The sequence below is a fragment of the Phalacrocorax aristotelis genome, chromosome 3, assembly GCF_949628215.1.
Source record: "Phalacrocorax aristotelis chromosome 3, bGulAri2.1, whole genome shotgun sequence".
Classification (NCBI taxonomy): Eukaryota; Metazoa; Chordata; class Aves; order Suliformes; family Phalacrocoracidae; genus Phalacrocorax; species Phalacrocorax aristotelis.
In genome coordinates, this window is record NC_134278.1 from 76,424,905 (window position 1) to 76,446,318 (window position 21,414).

The window sequence follows — 21,414 nt, forward strand, 5'->3', positions numbered from 1 at the left end:
GGTCTTCACAGAGCTCATGTGCACAAGTAACAGTCTTTGTGGTTACAATGTGTGCCAAACTCCCTAACCTTTCTGCCTCTACCTGAAATGGAGACATGGCCTCTGGTTTTAGAAAGTAAATTCATTCTCTGAAATGATAGGTCAATACTTACCATCTCTTGGTTGCCAGACAAGTTCACTTTACTTGTGATGAACTAGGAACATCAGTTGGAGTTGCACAGATGACTCCTGAAGCTTGAAATAGTGGCTTAGTTATAAAACAACAAGCGTCTTTCTCCCATAGGGATTTGCCCTAACATCACGTCTCCTAATTCTCCATTGAAATTCCAGATCTTGCATATGATATGAGATAATTTTCAATTATTAAAATGGAATAGAATGGGGTTTTACATTCTGTGTACATACATAGGAACTACTGGTATCTAAATATTAAAAATCTTATTTAGGTTTTTTTAGGTATTCTCAGGAAGACATCTTTTGTTATAATGATAATGCCATGGGAGATAAAAACAGAAACATCAATCTTAACAGAGTATTAAGTCCAAAATTTTATTATAATCACTTAAATCTCAATATGTTTAATTATTTTTAGTGTTCATTATTCTATAAGAATATCCATCTTGAATGCTTGTCTGGTGTGATTAGATGAAGATGTTATATCATAAGGTTTAATTGTTCTTTCTGATTCCTTATTATAGGAACAAAGCTTTAAGTACTGTAGCACCCCCTGAATGGTCTATCAAATATATTTTGGATTATTCAAATAATGAAAACATTTGTTACTCTCTTTAAAAATTGATTAAGAGGATTTTGAGTAATTACCTGCTTCCTGCAGAAATTAGCATAATTTTGTGGCTCTTGAGGTATTGTTAGGCATAACTGATACTTAATGATGGTATGGCAAATAAAAATCAGTATTGTCATAGTTTTTCTGTAGTGTTATAGCAATGTCTATGCACCCTGTTTTCAAGTTTACTTTTCACAGCCCATTTGACAGCTATAAATCTTTATCAGATTCCATTTTCCTTCTTATTTAATATTCCACTTTTTAGATTTATATTACATTTCATATAAATATATGTTTATATTAGCCTTTATGGTGCATTTCAATCCCAGCTGAGCTTACAAGGAGCCTGGAAGCTTATTGCAGTAGGGTGACAAGACTTCATTGACACATAAACCACACTCACAAAAAAGAAAATCTGTGAAAAAATTGTAGTGACAAACTTTTGGTTTTAGCTTGTTACACAGCAAAATTCATTCTCTGCCCCAATACTGAGACAATAGAGACAGTTCTAATGTACTAGTCTGGGCAAATGCCTCAGCTTATTCCAAAGAGAGATTCATGTAGAAAAATCTATCACTGAGACACCCACAACAAATTAAGTTACTGAGGTAACATTACAACAATGCAAAAATTGATATAGCCTATGCAACATTTTTAGTCGCTTTTTAATAAAATATCACAATATTGAAAATATTTGTATAACAGTTTAAAAAACTATCATAATTTGCATTTTTCTGCATTGCTTAGCACTATTTTAGTAGCTAAGCAGACAGTGGGATAACTTGGGTGATTAAAGCCCAAGCGTAGCGCTACTGCTTTGGGACTCAGTCCCTGGCAGCCTGTCTGCTTTTTTTTTGTCCTGCCCTAAAATGAGCAAGTGCAGAATTCCTATTAAGATGACTAAGGCTACACTGTACTGCATGGCAAACACCCACGTTATAGTGATTGCTAAGGAAATAAGTCTGTGGGAGAAAAAGCACAAGGAATTTCTTCACTGAATGATTTTTGTCTTCTGAGGCTGCTAAAAGCCTGAGACTTCTATTGTATTAGTGAAGTCTATTTATACTTTCACAGTGTCTTATCAAGCTCTATTGTGCAAAAACACTCTGTAATATATTAGCTTAGCTGATCAGTATATCTACAAATTCAGTCAGCTCAAATTGATTAGTGATAGTGTATTTAGCCTCATAGGTATTGCCTTTGAACTGTTTTCCCATAGAATAATTTTTAACACATTTGTTCTTAGTCTGACTATACAGCAACTTATTCAGACTATCGTTTGATTAGGAGAGATTCATAAAACTTGTAGCTGTGAAGCTTCTGCACTTGGTGATGTTAGCAGTGCCTGAATTTAGAACAACTATATCGACAAATTCTTCTGCATTTTCATCTGTTTTGAGGTGTTCAGCTCTCACATTAATTTCCTGTATCAAAACCTATCTAGGATATCCCAATACTGAAATAAAAATTCTAATTTCTTTTCTATATTTGGTTGTTTACTTCCATCCTGAGACCTTTTTTATCTGTCCCTTATAATCTCTACTGTAGCAGTGAGCTCTTTTCTACTGGTTTCAATGGTCCTGCCTTGCTAGTGAAAGGTCTTTACCATCCTCATTAACTTCATTTTGAAGATTACTTTAAAAAAAAAAAAGAACACCCTCCATTTACCTTGCATGGATTTGCAGAATTTATATTGTGAGGATTTAACGACTTCTGTGAGTTTGCATTTGAGAAAACGGAATTAAATGGATAATGACCTGATCTTAGTTGTCAGTCTCTGTTTTTCAAAGTTACTTTCTTTTCCCTTTAGAGACTGCATAGGAATGATTGCATTAATAGGGCTACCCCAAACTCTACAACCCTAATAACAAAAAAAAAATACATATGACCTGAGAATTGAGAACATGACTATAAATGGGCATAAAACCAGATGTCTACATAATTCAACTGAGTACTGACATGGCAAACTAGTCCAATATAGCAATTACACATAGAACAATGTAAACCAAACAAAAGGCAGTCGCTTATTCTACCTACATTAACTTCCTTTGTCCCCCTATTACATAGTTTTATTTCATATGACCTGGGAACCAAGTAGGTGTTTTTCAAGTTTGTGATATTACCTTCATATTTGACATTGACTTTAGGCCATTTCATTTTTATGTCCAACTTACTGATATTAGTTGTTTATCTGTGCTACTTAACTGTGAATGTATATAGTTATGGCCAGGAAAATGTTTGAAAAGAAGAAGGACTCATCTGGATAAGCATGATTTGTCAAGTTTTCTGTGCAAAATTTGTTGCCATTTATTCTTCTGGTCAGTGGGAAAACAGACCAGCATTCCTAGTGAATCTAGGAACTTTCTTAAACACAAAACTCTTAGAAGTATCAATGAAAAATCTTACTAAGTAAATGTATAAAGATACGTATGTAGAATGCATGTCAGTACTGTAACTTAAGAATAGATATAACATGATGTGTTGACCTCCTTGGTAGATTTTTTTCAAGGACAGTCTACAAATCCAATGACTTCATCTCATTTCATCAGTAAAAACCAAATTATAAATACCTGTTTGTTTCAAATTCAGTTTGCAACACACTGGAAGACACAGTTCATCTTTCACTGATAAATTTAATAGAAAAGACAAAGAACTGGGTGATGATCCTGTGAAATACTCTCTGACTTGCCATACTGTATAGTATTGGATTTTGTATAATAAAGATCTTGAGATTTGCAGAGATAATAAACCATAGTGCTAGGAACTGTTTTGCTGTTAGTTACTTTACTTAAGTTCAGTTTATTTTCCACAAATTTGTCTTTATTTACACTTTCTATTACTTTCAAAGAAAATCAAAAATCAACAAGAACTATCATTGCCATAGTCTACTGTTGTTATTTATCTGAGCCTCTGTGGTAGTTTTTCCGTTCCCATAATTTTCAGTACAGGTTTGTCTAGCCTGAAAAAAGTTCTTTGGTCAGTATTCTGTGTAGTTCAAATTTAAAACATTGATGTGGCAGATTAGTAGCTTACTAAATAGCCTTAGTAAACATGATGCCCCTTTTTTTATGGGGAGAAGTCTAATTTTGAGATAAGAATGCAAGATTTAGCTGATTTAATGACTTCTGCTTTTGAAAAGAGCAATTTTTAACTTTGCTTTACAAATTCAAAATATTGTTATTATGAATATATATTCAAAATATTATCTTCTCTTCAATTCATTGCCTATTTTTGTCTATATGTTAGGATTTTATATTGGCAGCTGCTACCACAAAATCTGCACTGTGTTCAGACCTTAAGTACGTATATTTTAAAAAGAATATTTTACTGATTTCCATAAAGAATATAGATATGCCTACAAAGTAGATCCACAAAATGTTAGGATGATTCTGGAATCTTTGGAAAAGAATTTGAGATTTTTTTCTTTGTTGTTTCAAGTATTAAAGAGAATTATTTAATTAGAAAAAATGCACTAACACAATATAAACAACACTATCATTTCATAGTGGCAATTCTGATGTGTACATCAGTTACACAGAATGTAAAATGGCATACCTTACAATATTCTATGCTTTCTAAATGCATACATAACATATATTACCTTATAATAATAAGCATAAACTTTAACTTTTATTTTCCTTCTTAAATTTATCTAGGGTCTCAATAATGTGGACTCTGTTAACAGGAAATTAAAAAACTTTAAAACTATAAATTTTCAGCATTACAGAGCATGTGAATATAAATTTTCAAGATAAATTCAGCATTGAAACAAAAGAAGTATAGTTAAAGAACACAAAATATTTTATGCCAAAGAGAAAAAGTCACATACTCTGACATTTAAAGTACAATTGCTAGTCATGGTTTTAATGAGAAAATAATCCTTTACTCATTCAGTTGCTAAGTAAGAATAACAAACTTCACTATAAGAAATTTCACTTAAACTTAGGCAAATGACCATTGGGTTTGCCCATATTACAGAAGCTTTTTTATATTTTAAATTCCAAAGACAGTTTTGTCTGTTACTTTTCTAACACAACAAAATAAAACCTTGGGTACATTTTAACATTTTCCATCCAGATTTCACCAAAACTACTCCTTCCTTTCAGGGACTTATACTGTCTTGTTGAAATTAATACAGTTTGTAAAAAGGTTTTCCTGGAAGAGCAAAGAAATGCTTAGTAAAGCAACCAGAACTACATGGGGAAGGGATTTTAGATTCAAAGTCAACAGTTGGCCCCTTTGAAGTGCGATATTTTTATATACCTCAGTAGATTTATTATTGGCACCAAATTCAGAAAGACCTGTTGAATTGTGTGATTGATATGAGTGTACTCAGTTATCATAACACTAACATTGTATCCAGTATCTGAAGAAAACTTCTGTTTGGGCTGGCATGGCATTTTGCAGAGAAATCCAAATGGCTAGAGCTAGATAAATTATCACAGGTAAATGAATATACCACAAGGAAGCAAATGAATAATTTCAGTATTTAAGTTTCTGTTGAATTTGTTGGCAGCATATGGTCTCCAAAAAAATCAGCAAAGGTCATATGGTTGTATTGACCGAAAGTCATCTGAAGACTTCTTTCCAACTGTGAAATGCCATTTTCAGTGACACCATCAATGTAACAGTTGTATTCAGTGACTCATTTCACAGACACCCATGTCAGATGCCACAAGCAACTGTAACCTCCTCCCAAAGCAGGGTTTATTTTTAACTTTTTGAGAGTAGTGTTGTCTAATCAACTGAACTTGCTTAATAGTCTTGCATGATACATCTGCACCAAACATTTTACTCATGTATGTTTTAATGTATTTAATATAATGTTTAAAATTCATGCAAGCAGGTTTCTATTGATTTTTTTTTTTTTTTTTTGCAAATGTATTTGTGTTCTTCACTCCACCTTAGTTTGTGTAAGTCATGGCAACCTCCACATTTATCCTAGAAAACTGACAGGGTCATAGTATGGCCTTGAACATGGACACAGCATTGTTAAGTACTCAGATAGCACAGTCCCTGGTATGATTTTGTCTGGGGCTTACTTGCCTAGATAATGCTCATCCACGATTCAGGTCAACTGCCAAGACTATTCACAGTATACAATTTAAAGGCAACCACCTTGTTTTGTACATCAAAGCATTTAGCTATGCAGAAATAATCTCTTCCACACTACTGAGCGTCAGGCTCAGAATGACTTCCACCCTGTTTTGAAGTATAAATCTAGTCCATGCAAACATATATTAGTCACACTGTAGATTATCAGTTCTGAAAATTATGTGCTAGTCTTGAGTTTTGACTTATTTGGAATAACATTTATTTTCATATGGGGAGGATTTTAACTTTTCTGTGGTAGCCCAATCTGTTTGTTCCAAAACCTGACCTTGAAATTTACAATAATAACCTGCCTATCTCCTTTCGTAGTTCCCTCTTGAAATAGAGAGGACAACACCTTCACAGTGTTTGGTCTCAGCCAGCAGATGGTGCAGTATTCCCTTCCATTTCTGAGGCTCTGTCCATGTCTGGAATTGGTTCATTTAGTACTTGATTCATCGGTCTGCAGTTTACCTTTGGGGACCTTTCAGCATTGCTAGCACATTGTGTCAGGTATTTCATTCCATCAGACCATGACTGAAAAATGTGAAGTAACTTCAGAGCCATCTTCCAGGACTCTTGGAGATGATGGGACAAAGGATTTCTGGTGGCTGACCTCTCCTTCTTAGACAGTCCTCTGCTCCAAAACTGCTCTTGGTCTGTGCTCCTTCTCAGACACACCTTCAGGCAGTGAGAATGTTTTGGATTTCCTCTGTGTTATTCCTGAAGTTAGTGAAGATTCACGCATTGTGGCCCTGTTTTCTCCAACTTGTTTCAGGAAGATTTGACTGTAGAACTCCTTTGTTGGTAAGATGCAAGATTTCCTGGCCTAGATATACAGCATTCATGGTAACTGTCCCAGTTTAGTATCTTTCTGGATTCTGGATGGTTGTCTGGAAGTGTTCAGACATTGCTCGGTCCTGGGAAGGAATGTCATTTTCATACACAGGAAATTGAACCAAACGAGCTTATTGGGCCAGTGGAACAGATTCCCAAATGGATGTACCACTAAATCACTTTAAGAGTCGGGGGATGACTTTCAAGAGCTGATTGTCAAAAGAGAATCAGTTATGCAATTACTTTGTCAACATATGCCGCAGACCACTTACAGCTTCTTGGCACCTTCTGAAAATCTCTTGGTCTTAAACATCAGTAAGAGTTTAACCAAAGTTTCCCTCTTTAAGAGATTCTGCTAATGAGGACAGAGCTTAATATAATTCCTGTGGCTCTGAAGAAGCCATAAGGTAGGTCAGACACTTTCTATGGTGCTTGATTTCACCTTGCTGGAAATGTGTTGTTTCTAATGTCTGTAATCTATTCCAGGAGAGTGAAGAATTCAGTTATTAGAGAGGCATACACATCTTAGAATATTCCAGTTACTGGAGTAACCTTATCCACCCTTACAAAAAACAAGTGTTTTTATACATTTCACAATCAATATATAATATCCTAAATAGTATTAGATTATACTGTGATGCCTTTCTACATGAAATACCATTAAAATACATATACCGAGCAAAATGTGCTGGGTGCAAACTAAATGTTTCTTGAACTCAGTTGAAGTTTGGTTTGTAACTTAGTTTTATTAGGTCTAGAGGTATACAGTTAAAAGTCCTGAGTAACTGGGTATCCTTTACACATATTTTTTCATTAATTAAGCTTAATCACTAAGAAAACTAAGTTCAGATAAGAGCCCTACACTAGGGCTTCCAGGAAGTGGAGGAATGTTCAGTGGTTTGTGCATCTTACATTTGTGAATTGATTTTTAAACTGGAATAGTTTAGGTCTGGCAACAGGTTGACTAGATGTCAGTGTTTTGATTTTTAAATTGATATTGTTGTGTGGATTTCCTTTTAGAAGTAAGTTCAGCAAATGTGCTGACAGGAATTACTTACTTTGCCATATTTTATGTAACACAATTTGCTGTGACAAATTATTCCCTCATCTGAACCCATACTGTAAATCATTTAGATTATACTATATGCATTTAAAAAATTGTTGGTATCAGCTTCTGTGTGTCCATTGGATTAACTGTGGAAAGGGTATAACCAAAAGTAGCAAACTTAAATTCATCCAAAATTAGGTGAAATTGCCCACCAACCTTCTATGCAGAGTACTCCTTGTGACAGCTGGGATAATTCTGTTCAGTTAGCAGAAACTTTTGTTTAGCTCCAGTTAAGAACTCCTCAGTAGGCCCGTGTGGCACATTGCAGCACCAATGTGGCATTAGAAGAACCAGAATGAGTCACCACAGGATGACCTGTCCTTCTGTGGCAAACACCTTCCTCCTAGAATGCTCCCCTCAGAGGGGAAAACATCCAAGGTAGGACTCATTCCACTGACAGAGCAAGCATAGAGCAAGTCTCATAAGAGGAGCTCTGGACCTAGAGACAGAGAACCGTTCTCAGTGTTCTCACTTTCCTCCCAAATAAGCCTCATTTTTTATGTGAACTTAATGAACTTCTCCCCTGAAACTCTTGGAGAAGATTGTGTTACTAGAGTCCATAAAAGTCTTTATCATCTTTCGTTGGCTGGCACTGTATGTATCACTTTAAGTCTCCTTACAAGATGGCATTCCACAATTCAGAATGTTTTACGGCTTCCAGAAGATTCAAGATGGTAGCAGTTAGAAAAGAGGAGTGTCACAAAAATTAAATTTTAAAAAGTGTTCATTTTTTTTCATGGCTTTAAAAACTTTTATTCAAGAAAGTACATATATTAGAAAGCAAACTTTCTTAATACTGCCTATGTTATTGACCTTTGCCTCAGGCTGGGCTTTTTACAAATCAGACCAGACTGTTAACTGCAATTCTGTGAAATAAGAACCAACTTTCCTATATGTTTGCATACTTATCAACACGATTTGGCCTTAACATTAATCAGTGCAATCACCAGAAGCTGCAGCATTATAAGTTGCAAAAGTAATTTATAGTTTTTACCTTTTTACCTTGCATTCTATCTTTACCAGAGCAGTAAATTGTTTCATTTTTTCAGCCAATCTCAATTCTTTGCAATATTTCATAATTTCAATCATTTTCATTTAAAATTCTTGTGGCCTGTGATAATATACTAAGCAGCATCATTTCTGCTAATCCCCAGGGCACTTCACCATTAGCCTGTTTGCTTCTTCTACTATAACTAGCTTTTAATTTATGAAAGGACATCATTTTGCCTCCTGTAGCTACCAACTTAATAATCTCCTGAAAAGAACTCTATTGAAAGCATTTTGAAATCCTAATTCAATATCTACAGAGCCAGATATCCTTTATCTATTACTTTGTTAACTCTTAAAACTGTGCCTTAGGTTGCTTTCAACAAGCTGAATCTGCAGAGTACAGTCCACAGATTTCTGCTCTCTGTCTAGCAAGCCTGTTTCATAAGAGCAAGAGACATATAAAAGCTTTAATTCAGTGTTGTGAACCAGCTCTCAGTTCTTGCTAAACTTATGAGACAACCACTAAAGTCACTGGGGTCTTGTGCACATAGGATTCTGATTATACTTCTGAGAAGTATAGATTCTTTTTAAAAAATCAACTTGAAAAGTAGGTTGTTCTCATTAAGAGAATTATCCAAATGCTGTGTGAAATCAATAAGATTAACTATATAATAAGAAATAAATGAATAGGTGGTGGACTATGTGTTCCTTCTTCTTTTGTACAGTTTTCCTTCCTTAATAATAATGTTATTCAAAAATATACAGTTACATCTTTGGAGATTAATAAATGCGAGGGAAGAATTTTTCCAGTGGTGGTGGTAGAGGAATAAAACCTAAAAATTTGCATAATGGAACAGGTGTATGATAGGTATGATATTTTTTTCTCTGACAATGCTCAGAAATCCCCCATGGCAATGCATTTTTGGAATTTGTGAGCGGGAGTATAACATGTCTGTTCCTGTAAGGAACCATCAGTAACCCCTTTACTTTGGTCAGTATAAAGTAATAATGGGAAAGGCTTAAAATAATAAACAGCTTAATCACATTTATATACAGAAACACATTTGCTGCATATTTGCTTTTGTTGCAAAATGCAACCGTTCCCTGTTTTGATGAACTTTGAAATTGCATAATGTCTCCAAAGTAGGATATTAATGTAGACTCACCTTAAATCATTTGAAGAAATATATCTTCTTTTCAACTGGGGAGAGTGAATACAGTACCACTATTTTATTCTGTTTATTGTGGCCATTCTGCCCACTTTCCTGCCTAGAGGTAAATGTCAAGAGTCAGATGGTAATAGGAACAGTCTCATAGAATGCTCTTAATGTAGAAAAATCACTATTCTAGTTTGCCTTTGAGCCATTTGGTTTTGTCATTTTTATTATATTTTTAAAAAATATTGTGTGTGAAAATGCAAATGATAATGTTTAATGACATGTTTTATAAGCTTCCACAATTTCTAAAGCCATAAAACTGCCAGTTTTTCACTATTTGTATGTCTGAAACTTATGACAGAATTGGATGGATGAACAATTCTAGTTGTTCATTACATTGTAGAAGGTTTTCTGGTATTTTATGCCATGGTTTCATTATTAAAATAAAAGAAATCTTCAGATAGTTGTTTTAACTTTTCCCACAGACACTTTTTACTATAAGCCTTTGTACTAATGTTCCTGTTTATCTCTAATTTTTCTCTTTTGTGTTCTTTTTATTAAAACCAAAGATTTTCAAGTTAAATTGACAGACAGCTTTGCATAAATAATTGACAAAGAGAAAAGAAATTAATGCCAAAAAATAAGAGAACAATTACTTTGCCACTGGCTTTCCAAATTGGATAGAATCAGTTGACACTCTTTGCTGATTTACCTTCACAACGAATTCTTGAACAATAACATAAAAGTGTTAGATTTAATCTTATTAAAATGGTAGCAAACGTTCTTTGAGGACAAGATGAATATCTTTTGCAAAAAGTAAATTTTAAATTAGTTCTATATTGGCATACTGCATGGTATGTGTTTTGCTGAGATGGACGAACTGGTCCACTCTTTTTCCAATAAAGTTTAAAATGATGTCCATATTGCACAAAGTAAATAAATGAAGACCAATATGTCTTCCTTGAAAAGGCAGTGGGAGAGGCTTGCAACCACCTCCTTGTTGTCCTCCTACCTTCAAACTCTGCCTGGGAGAGGGAGGTTTAATCTCTACCTAACCTTCTTCCCTTGCCTATTACTAGGATAGTATTACCCTCTTTGCTTTCCTTTTCAGAGAAGAGGTGTCCACTGGTGTCTAAGTGTCCGCAAAATTGAAAGTTTCTTCTTCAAAATTATAATCTTTTGTGTGTTCTGTATTGAAGGCACAGAGTGAGTTTGTCCTCTGCTTCTTGCTGGTGCCATATTGCATGCCTGCAGCCAGCCTAAGTGCCATATTGCACAGCAGTTATGAGTGCAAATTATCTTTACATATCATGTAATGCCTATATTAAGAAATTGCAAATAAGAGAGATTAGCAAAACGTGGAGAAATAATGCCTCTCTTTCTACCTTAATCTAAAGTTTCACATTTATTTTGCTTGTGGAACTCTTGTAGCATATTAATAAATCATGTAAGGAGAAAAAATGGAACAACGGGGTGTCTGACAAGGTGTCAGCATGTCTTTGAGCAGAAAGAAGAATGTAACTAGATAAGAATACATTTGAAGTGGTGGAGATACTGTTGTCTGCCACTGAGGTTATCGTGTGGTCGTTACTTGCTTCACACAAACAATTCTCAGGAACCTTCCACATTTGTCAGAGTCATATTTACAGAGCATTTTTCTCAGGGTGCATTCATCTTCTATTTATGATGTTTCCCATCAATTAAAAGAAAGCAATCTGTTAAGTATAGTCTACAGCTATTTGCTGTATTAGAAGACTAGTATATTTTACATGCTTTCATAGAAATCAGTTGACTCAGATAACCTAGTGTGATCAGAATCCAAATAAATAAGAACAAGTTAAAAAACACTTAATTTCCTTTACTTTTTTTTCAGTTTGGGGCATTCCTATACATCAGTTTGTCCCTGTTATTTCCAATGAAGAATTAATGGGAATAAAATCTGGGCATTTTGTATTTGGGCAAACTGATGACAGGTGAGCACTCATGACTGCTTTGTGTAGTACCATTAATGCTTTTCTATCTATGCTAGAAATACCTCATACATTTTAAATAATATTTGCCCTTTTTAATCTCTGCATCGTATTGGTGGATCATAATCATTATTTAGTCTGCTCAACTCTTCTTCTTCTCTTTCTATATCACACTGATGAACTCCTATACTGTAGCAGAAATCCTTGCCATTAGTCTGTCACTTTAACATTGCATGTCATACTATAAAGCCTATATCTCATAATCCAATTTTTTTGTCATCCTGTTTTTACCTGTATGATACTCTGACTCTCCTCTATATTGACAAGACCTGCCTGATCTGTATCATCAGTGAAGTGTGTTTTTATAAATTCTAAATCCAGGCAGTACAATTAAAAAAGATTTATGAAAATGCAAGGATAGAATCCCCTAGAATCCCCTCCCCCCAGAAATGTCCTAGATTATCTTCTTGATGGCATAGCTCACAGACTGTTAGAGATTCGCACATGTAACTGAGAATCCATTTTTTAAGTAAAAATTAATTCTTATGTTGCATTTAAAGGAAGAGATTTCAGGCCAGTTTTTTAACCACTCTCTTGCTGGGGAGGAGTTTACACAAATTTGTATCTTCCTTATCTTTGCCCCCATTTCTCACCCAATCATTCATACTCTAGTTATTTAGGGAATGATACGACCTTCTTCTTGACTATTAGTTTTCCTCACCTCAGTATCCCTAGTAATATTAGATTATCACCTTCAGGTGTAGCAACTGAAAAGAAAATGTTTCAGTTATCATATGCAATACCATCAGCATTGCTAGTAGCAATTGTTCTCTAAATAATATCTGTGAAGCATGTCTTCTATAATGACATAAATTTGAATATCTTATTTTCAATAATATTACAGGGGTCTTGATCATATCCAGTTCTAGCCATTGTTGCTTACCATAGATTATGAATAGACTGGTTTTGCCATATTGCCAAATAATTTTGATCAGTCCATTTCTGTTTCAGCCATGCTTCCCATTCATACATATCAAGCATGAGCCAAAAGTAAGTGGACACATTTTTTTATGTTTCCCTGTAATTGGAAAAGAATCCACATAGATTAGGGAGCAGTGTCAGCTGAGAGAAAGCAGTGGAAAAAATGAGGGACAGAGGCAAACGAGGCAATTAGTGTGCAGGGGTAAGGAGTTGTATTGCTTCGTTTTGGAGCTATATGTAGAAGGAAACTCATTATGCAAATAGGAATAATAGCTAGAAAATAATTACTGATAATATGTCCCTAAAATGAGAAAGAGAGAAGAGTTTAGAACTGCATTTACTTTAAGGTGTTCATCATAGTTGGGAACCTTTTTATATCATATTCTTCAGTATTTTCAGGCTTAAATGTTGCTGTGTTCCAACTTCATTCGAAAGAGCAATAAGATATCAAGATATAGCAAACACTATGGAAGATTGAATTGTATCTTGCTATATAGAATATAATAGAAAAATAACTCTCCCTAGCTTTTCTCATGGATGACAGCATTACTCTTGTAACTAACATGGAGGTAACAGGGAATGCAGTAAATTCAAAATTATTACCTATGTAACATTTCTGTATTTTGGGTTTTTTTTCTAACATGAAGTAATATTTCAGAGCTGAATTCAGATAGCCAGTACAATAACACTCCAAAACCATTTCTTACTATTGCTTCTTTTAATTTATCCATGGGAGGCAAATATTTTCTTTTGTTATTTAACAGCTTGTGGGAAGTTAAATATCTACAGAATGTGTTAAAAAGGCTCTAAAATTAGTTTGACTGAGTTAAAAGATTTCTGTTGGGGTGTTTATCTAGTTTTTTTCTTGCCATTATCTGTTTCTTTTTGAGTTTGATAATCTCCACTTTTTTTAAGATAAGTCTTTTATCATTTTATTGCAGGATGCAAAATATAGGTACAACTTCCCTCTTTTTTTTGATAGGACATGAGTAATAATTTAGACTAAAGCTCTTCCAATAGTAAATCTTTGTAGTATGAGCCTATGCAGTATGTATTGAAAGGTGAAATACAGCAGAATAAAAAGAAAATAATTTCTCACTGGAAAACTTGTAGGGACTAATTCAACAGCAGAATTCAGCTTTGAACCGTAAGTGCCATAAGTAGTTACCGTATTAAAAACTCCATCTAATCAAGGCTAGAAAATACTAGCAAGCATTACTTGCTCCATAGTGAAGATTAAAACTAACATCCTGTTATGAATTAAGAGACATATATACTAAAAGCAAGAAACCAAAAACTGTGAAATGCACAGGCTTCATCTTGACTATGGGTAGAGGATAATGGAAGAAAAAAGAAACCTTGAAAGAAGGTTGAAAGGGGTCTTGGAAGTAAAATCAGAAAGGAAGTTCAAAACAGATTATTTAAGAATGTTTCTGCTTTTCCCTTTCCATTAATCTAGAAAATAGGGATTATATAACTGGTATAGAATGAAAAACATATCTTAAAAAGAACTGTTATTTTACCAAAGAATCCTTACAAATTTTTTACAATCCTTACAAAAACTCCTGTTTGTCCTTAGCAAACCAACAATTCCAGAGTTTCTCTTACTGTACCTCATTTTAATGGCTTCAGTAAACACATTAAATGAGTGCATAAACAGTTAGATGTAATGTTTCTGGAAAGCAAATCCAATTTTTGAATAATCATATCAGAGACATATAGTATTGTGTGATCAGTTGCATTAAATGAGGTGGAAAATTAAGTTATTTACATTAAACACTTCCTTCTAAAACTCAGGTTTGCCTTATAGATTACCAGATTACTTTAAATATGATTATTTAAGAAAGGCAAATAACATCCTTATTGTCAAACTTTTATACCTTAAATTCTCTCAAATAGCTTGCTTTCTTCATCTAACAAGCAGATTAGCCACGAAGCTTATTTTTACTATTTGCAACCTAGACTCTTTATCTGGGTTTTCCTTATCTCAGCAGACTTGCCTCTCATTATGAGCTGCTTCACAGAAACAGATTTTCTGCTGGACAAATTAACTGTGATACTGACATTAGTATCCTCCCATCTTGTGCCTTGGTTATACATATTGATAAAACAACAATAATAAACTGTATATTGTTTCTTTTTTACCTAGAGATCTTGTAGTATATATAAGTAGCATAGAAGTTTCATGAAACAGAAGATTTTACTGATTATAATACAGTTGGTTTTGTTGTGTGATCATATTTTATAGTAATACATAATTTTTGTTAGCTGGCCTACTTAAAATTCAGAGTCTGCGTTCTCACAACTTACAAACCACTAGTACAGAAGTTCATAATAATTATGTGAGTTCTTAAAATCCATAGTTGCAGCATTATTGTCAGATGTAGACAAGTTTTGCCAAGAATTTAAGCTTTAATCAGAATTTTTTTGTGGGTGGATGTGAAAAACAAAAGAATTTTGTGGGTGTAAACAGAAAAATCACATTTTTCTCTGAACAGCTGTATAATAGCCACATTTAAAAGCTAAATAGTAAACACAGAAGGAAAGGGTTTCACACCATAGAATGTAAGGCAAAATATTTCTGGCTTCCATATTGTGGGAGTTATTATAGAGCACAAAATGTTAAGTAAAAATTGGCTGTATGCTTGGACAGCTGACACTTCAAGAAACGAGTTAGAAATCAGAGTCCTTTTCAAAGCCATGCCAGTTGCCAAGCACTTATGGCTTTGGAACTAACTGAGAAGTGTGCACAAATGCTACATCTTGTCAGACCAATATTTTGAAGAGATTTTTTTTTCATAATAAAACGTTTGTGTCCTGTAAAATTCAGATTTGTTTTTAAACCCAGAAATCATATTCACCTTAAAGTTAATATATCATTCCTATTTATACGTAATGTATAACTTTAAGACAGAGTTGGTAGGTAAAGGTAATATCTTTTATAGACTGGTTATTATCACCAAAAAAACATTGACCAACTTTTGAACACATAGGCTTTCTTTATATCTGAAAGAGAAAAACCCTATTTCAAGGGCAAAGAACAACTGAGAAAAATTGGTCAGAGTATGAGAAATATCATGTCTTTGAGAAGAAAGATAACTGGTAGGTACAGTTATAGGAGATACTGGTGAAGAGTAGGAGAAAGGAAATGAGGGATTCTACTATATGTGCCTTGAGCAAAACAGTTGCAAATCCTGATTCACTAATCTAAATTGGATGTGGATCCATCAGGGATATTTTTCCATGGAAATAATTTGTAATTTTGAAAGAGTTGTCAGAAACCTGTGTAAGGAATGGATTCTGAAAAAAAGAAGACGTAATCTGATAAAGGTGTTTTACCTTGTGAAACATGCCCCCCATTTTAAAAAAAAGCCCACACATTACTGACTGTATCTCTCTTTTTCACATATAAAGATTTCCCCACACACAAGTAGCTGTTGTAGTTTTTGGTTTTAATTTTCTGAAACTAGAACATTCAATAACAAAAAAAAAAGGCAATCTAAAATCTTATAAACTTCAAATTAAAAGTTAGAAAGAAAAATATTGAAGGACGTCATATTGTCCTATTGACAAAGAACAGGAAAAAATTGCTTCTTCTTGGTTCTGCTTTATTGTCAATGATGTTTTGACTGCCTGGCCATTCCTTACCTGATACAGGTTTCTCTCTCTTAATGAACAATTTGTCCCCTGACTGAGGCTTGTCACCAGAAGTTTGTAGTTGCTGTATTTCTGTCTTCTGTTCTCAGCGTCTTTGGGGGCAGACTTCTTTTACCATCTCAAAAGTATTGTCCATAGCATGCTGAACGTCATCAAGAAATACAAACTCCATCAATTTAGGAATTTAAATGTCTTCTGATTCTTGTTTGGTAAAGGCCTTCATACATGGTTGCTTGGTATAGTTATTTTTGAACTCTCTTGCAATTTGACCCTGGGGTATTGACCCTAAAGACATCTGATAAAGGCTTTTTCTCTTGTAAAACAAAAAGCCAATGAGCAAAAATTACAGAGAAACCATCATATATGGTGTTGTGAATATAGGAAATGTGGGTTTCATTTGTTCCTTCTTCTGCATGGTTCATTACGGGAACTTGATTTCATTCATGTAGGTGAATAGGTATTATGGGATTGCTCTTTTTAGTCTCCTATAAGAGATTAACAATCTGTGCATGTGAGACTGTAACTATGTAACTGGCACTGCATCTGCCAATAGTGAGATGCTCACAGCAAATGTAAAGGACTTACTTTCAAGTGTCTGTTCCAATTAATTTTCATTTATCATGGATGAATCAGTTTCAACATGAAAGATTGAGGCTGTCAAGTCAGTAGCTAAGATGTGCAAGACCAGGATTCAGACCTGCTCAGAGTCAAGCAGGGAGAAAAATGAATCAGGGTTGCAAACAGAAAATGTACATCTGCTACGTGCTGACTATGGGATTTACTCAAGAAGGTAAAACCCAAGCTCAGTTCTTGGCTGCTTTATTTCAGACTTTTCTTCCACAATTCAAGTGAGAATGTGACTACTGGCCCCAGATCAAGGGCTGGGTATTTGCTTAACCTGACAAATTTTTTTTGGATATTTGGAACTTCAGCTTGATCTATGTGACAAAGCTTGTTAGGTGTGAAGGAGGAAGATTCCTATTAGAAATAGGTACCTAATTTCTCTACCTCTTTTCAGAGTAGAGACCCATGGGATTTCTTTAGAATTCTGCTCCTGAAATTAATGGCAAAAAGAAATTATGTCCATATTCTAGAAAGTTGGAAATTCTGTAGAAATACTGATATTCGTGCCATGCTGGATATTTACTGGTTACAGGATATTTCTTGTATTTGTTCTTTTGAGTGTCCAAGTGAAGATGTGAAGATCAGATTTTTCTGAAATAAACAGAATGTTATTCCTAAAACAGCTGGTTTGATTCCTATGGGTAACTTAACAAAGCAAGGTATATAAGCAAGAATATCAGAATCTGGTACTGATTTATCAAAAAGTGAAAGTATATGGGAGCATATTCATTTTCATTCTTTTCTTTAGGTCTAATATTTCCGGATTTCAATATCTGGCCACAAACAATATTTGATACTTAATGATATTTTGCAGTGATAAAAATGGAATTATTATTTACTAAACATACCTGTGTAAATGGCATGAATTATCTGTCAGCCTGATCACATGGTATTACTGTTGAAATATTGCATTTATTTGTTTGTTTATTTTGTACTTTCAGGTAGAGATTGAAAAGCTGGACTATCATTACTATCTGCCTTTGTTTTTTGATGGACTTTGTGAAATGACATTCCCGTATGAGTTTTTTGCTCGTCAAGGAATCCATGACATGCTGGAACATGGTGGAAACAAGATTCTTCCTGTCATTCCTCAGCTCATTATCCCAATAAAAAGTAGGTGAACATGTGAAAAAAAAAAAAAAAAAAATCCCTAAAATTGCATTGATATGGTGTAGATTTTTGGCAAGTTGATAATTAAGCAATAAAACGTGTCAGGCTGTACATTTCGTGGAGATTATTGCGAATGTGATTAAATTGTAAGGTATAAGGCCAGAAGGCTTACACCTTCAGTAACCTGGTACATGCAGTAATCCAGAAGGACAGACTGTCCGGTTAGTGTTTTTCTTATTGCACTGTGGCTTTTGGTCTTTGGGAATTTTGGCATTTAAAAAAATATTAATTTTGAAGTTTTTATACCTTCAAACATAGTTTTTTGAAGAAAAATTATGTGAAAGGTAATAAATTATTTTAATACACATGTCATACCACTAAAACTAAGACTTCTTTTCTTGAAACACCTAGTCCTTCAGATATATTGTTTGCTCTTTCCTGTTTCTTTAGATCAGTACCTTGAGGAGATACTATTCTGAACCACTGTCCTTCTTTAGTTAGGTATTATGATTCTTAAGTCTGCATGCTACACCTGTACTAATAGATGCTCATATTTGTTAAACTTGGCTTCTGTTTTTTCATTGATCAGTAATGGTATCATTGCTGTCCTTTGCCTTATTTTCCTGTGGTGCTTCAGCATCCATGCTAATTCAGAATAAAACAGAGTCTGTATTTGTGATACAGAATGAATAGAGTCGAATATATTTTTGGAAATGGGGAAAGCGAATGTAGTTTGGAGCCTGATAATACTGAAATAATAGTGTTGGAAGGGTCAGAATTGTAGGTTTTTTTCATTCAATTTATTCTCCATTTAAAAAGATTAATAATAGATGTCATTATCTCTATCTTACTGTAGATTTTGAAAATGTCAAAAGGAATATATAATATTCAAAATGGTTACTCTGTGAAGCTTGTGAAAGGTTATGAAAACAATGTTACAGTTTTTTCTCTCTGAAAGGGAAACTCGTAAATAGAGGAATCATGTCGTTTCTTTCAATCTGTACTTCCAACACCACCCAAATATATTTGTAGTAGCATCATTTTTTTTGAAAGCTGAAATTATTTATTCAGAAAAGACTGCAAGTTTATGACAGCAGCTACTCGATTAGGATTTAAATGTCTTGCTGAGACCAGAATCTAGCTTAGAAATAATTACCTGGAAGCTTTAGCTGTTACACAGATTGTAGCATTAGAAAGAGACTGCTAGGTAAGGATATTTATATGGGTTTTAAATCAAGTCAAAATTTATGATGCTGGAATATCTGCTAGCTAAATTTAGTCATTGGTTCTGCTTTGTATTATTGTATAGTGCTTATGTTTTTTATTTTATAAAAGCTTCTGTATAAGCTTTAATGTGTGAAGAGTCTAAGTGTTATCAATTATAAAGGCCTCTTCCTAATTAAAGCCAAATTAATATCAAAAAAAGACACCACCATCTCCAGGAATCTGAAGGGGTGTACTTCTAAGAGTTTTCAATTTTACTATGACTGTGTAATATAGCAGTGTAGTCAGAGCTATACATTTCTGTGACTCAGCTGCATCCACAATAAACTCGGCTATGTTTTACACATATTACTGCCTCTAATGTGTCCCACTGGGTGAGTTATATCTGATTAACCAGTCTTCTTCTAGACCACTACCATATTTCTACTGTGAAAGAGTGAATCAATTGATTGTTAGGCAGGGTAATATATATGATGGAGGGGTAAGGGATAAAAGAAAGACAGAAAAATAACTCTACAGAGAGAATGCTTTTAAAAGCAGTTTTCTTTCCTGCTTGTTCATCAAAGGAAAATTGTAGTAAATAGCTTCTCTCTAAAAACATTTTAAATTAAATGTTAGAGTTCTGTATTATATTTTAATGATTTAAGAAGAAATCTATCCTCCACCCATCCTTGCTTAAAGGTCACACTTTTTGAATACTATACCATTAAAGATGACAATCATATTATGTAATGAATCTGTGGGTTACTGTAAGCCCAAATCCTTTCAACAAATTTTCTTCTGGTTTTGCAAACAGGCAATGACTAACAAAAGGCAGATAATTGAAATTGACAGGTCCAGTTTCTTTCCTAAAATACCTAAAATATTATTAAAATAATATGGAAGGATGCTATTTACTTGAAAAATAATTGCTTATTTTTGTTTGTCACATTGAAAGACACCCTTTTTTTTTTGAAATTCAGAGGAAGAAAAAAAATCTCAGGTTGGAGGCATTGACTTCTCAAAGAGAAAAATATTCAAAATATATTTTGATTTCTCAAAATAAAAATTCTAAATATATTGTACCTTGCAGTGGCAAAACATTATAAGATAGTTTATAAATATAGTCATTGCATGGCATAAAAAGGTAGAAAAACAAATTACCTGTATATGTTAAAGTTGTAAGGAATCCAACTAAAAATAAAAAAATGCAAAATCAGAAAATGTGAGTACTTTAGGGTGTTAAGACTTTTACTCCCTTTCACACAAGATGTAGGCAAACCCATTGTCTGAGTTATTTAAACTAGAGCAAAGATTCATAAATTGAGATATATGGCCAATAGCAAAGTACTTTGTGGAGGTATTATGAAAGTTCTGATGCACAACACACAGCAGAATATCATCTTTGCCAGAAAGATCCATATTGTTATTTTCATATTGCAGACAGGTAAACAGGTAGAAGGAAGCTAATTTTTCCCCACATCACAAACTGCATTGGTGCTAGACAGCAGAACAGCACCCAGACACACACCCCTGGGGTGGCAAGAAAAGCTGCCTGTAGGTCACTCAAGAGTTCCTTTATTTAGAGGGATCTGTCTGGCCCCTCTATGTCTTTCAATAATGCGCTAATGTATCTTAAAACTCACTAGTGGCCTACCATTACCTACAGCCAGCCAAGAATAGTCAGGAAAGGGGGCGTGAGGGTGAGAGATGCCTGTTGTACCATGTGCTTGTCAATGGAAAACTCTTCTAAGTTCAATGTGGTCATTATGGGAATGTAAAATTCCTTTTGATACTCATTTTTGGGGCAAATTTTTGCTTTGACTATTACATTTTCCATAACAAATGCCAGATCAGAAAAGCCGTAAGTCCTTTCACTTGCTTTCATTAGGCTTCTGC

At 34.1% G+C, this 21,414-nt stretch overlaps 1 protein-coding gene across 3 annotated transcripts in view; it reads left to right on the plus strand.

The window, feature by feature from the left end:
- The window catches only part of PACRG (parkin coregulated), a 253,531-nt gene that overhangs the window by 115,347 nt on the left and 116,770 nt on the right, over positions 1-21,414 (plus strand). For all 3 annotated transcript variants that reach the window (XM_075088054.1, XM_075088056.1, XM_075088055.1), the window contains exon 4: positions 18,144-18,315. In XM_075088054.1, coding sequence (XP_074944155.1) covers positions 18,144-18,315 — 172 coding nt within the window. The remainder of the gene's footprint in view (positions 1-18,143; positions 18,316-21,414) is intronic.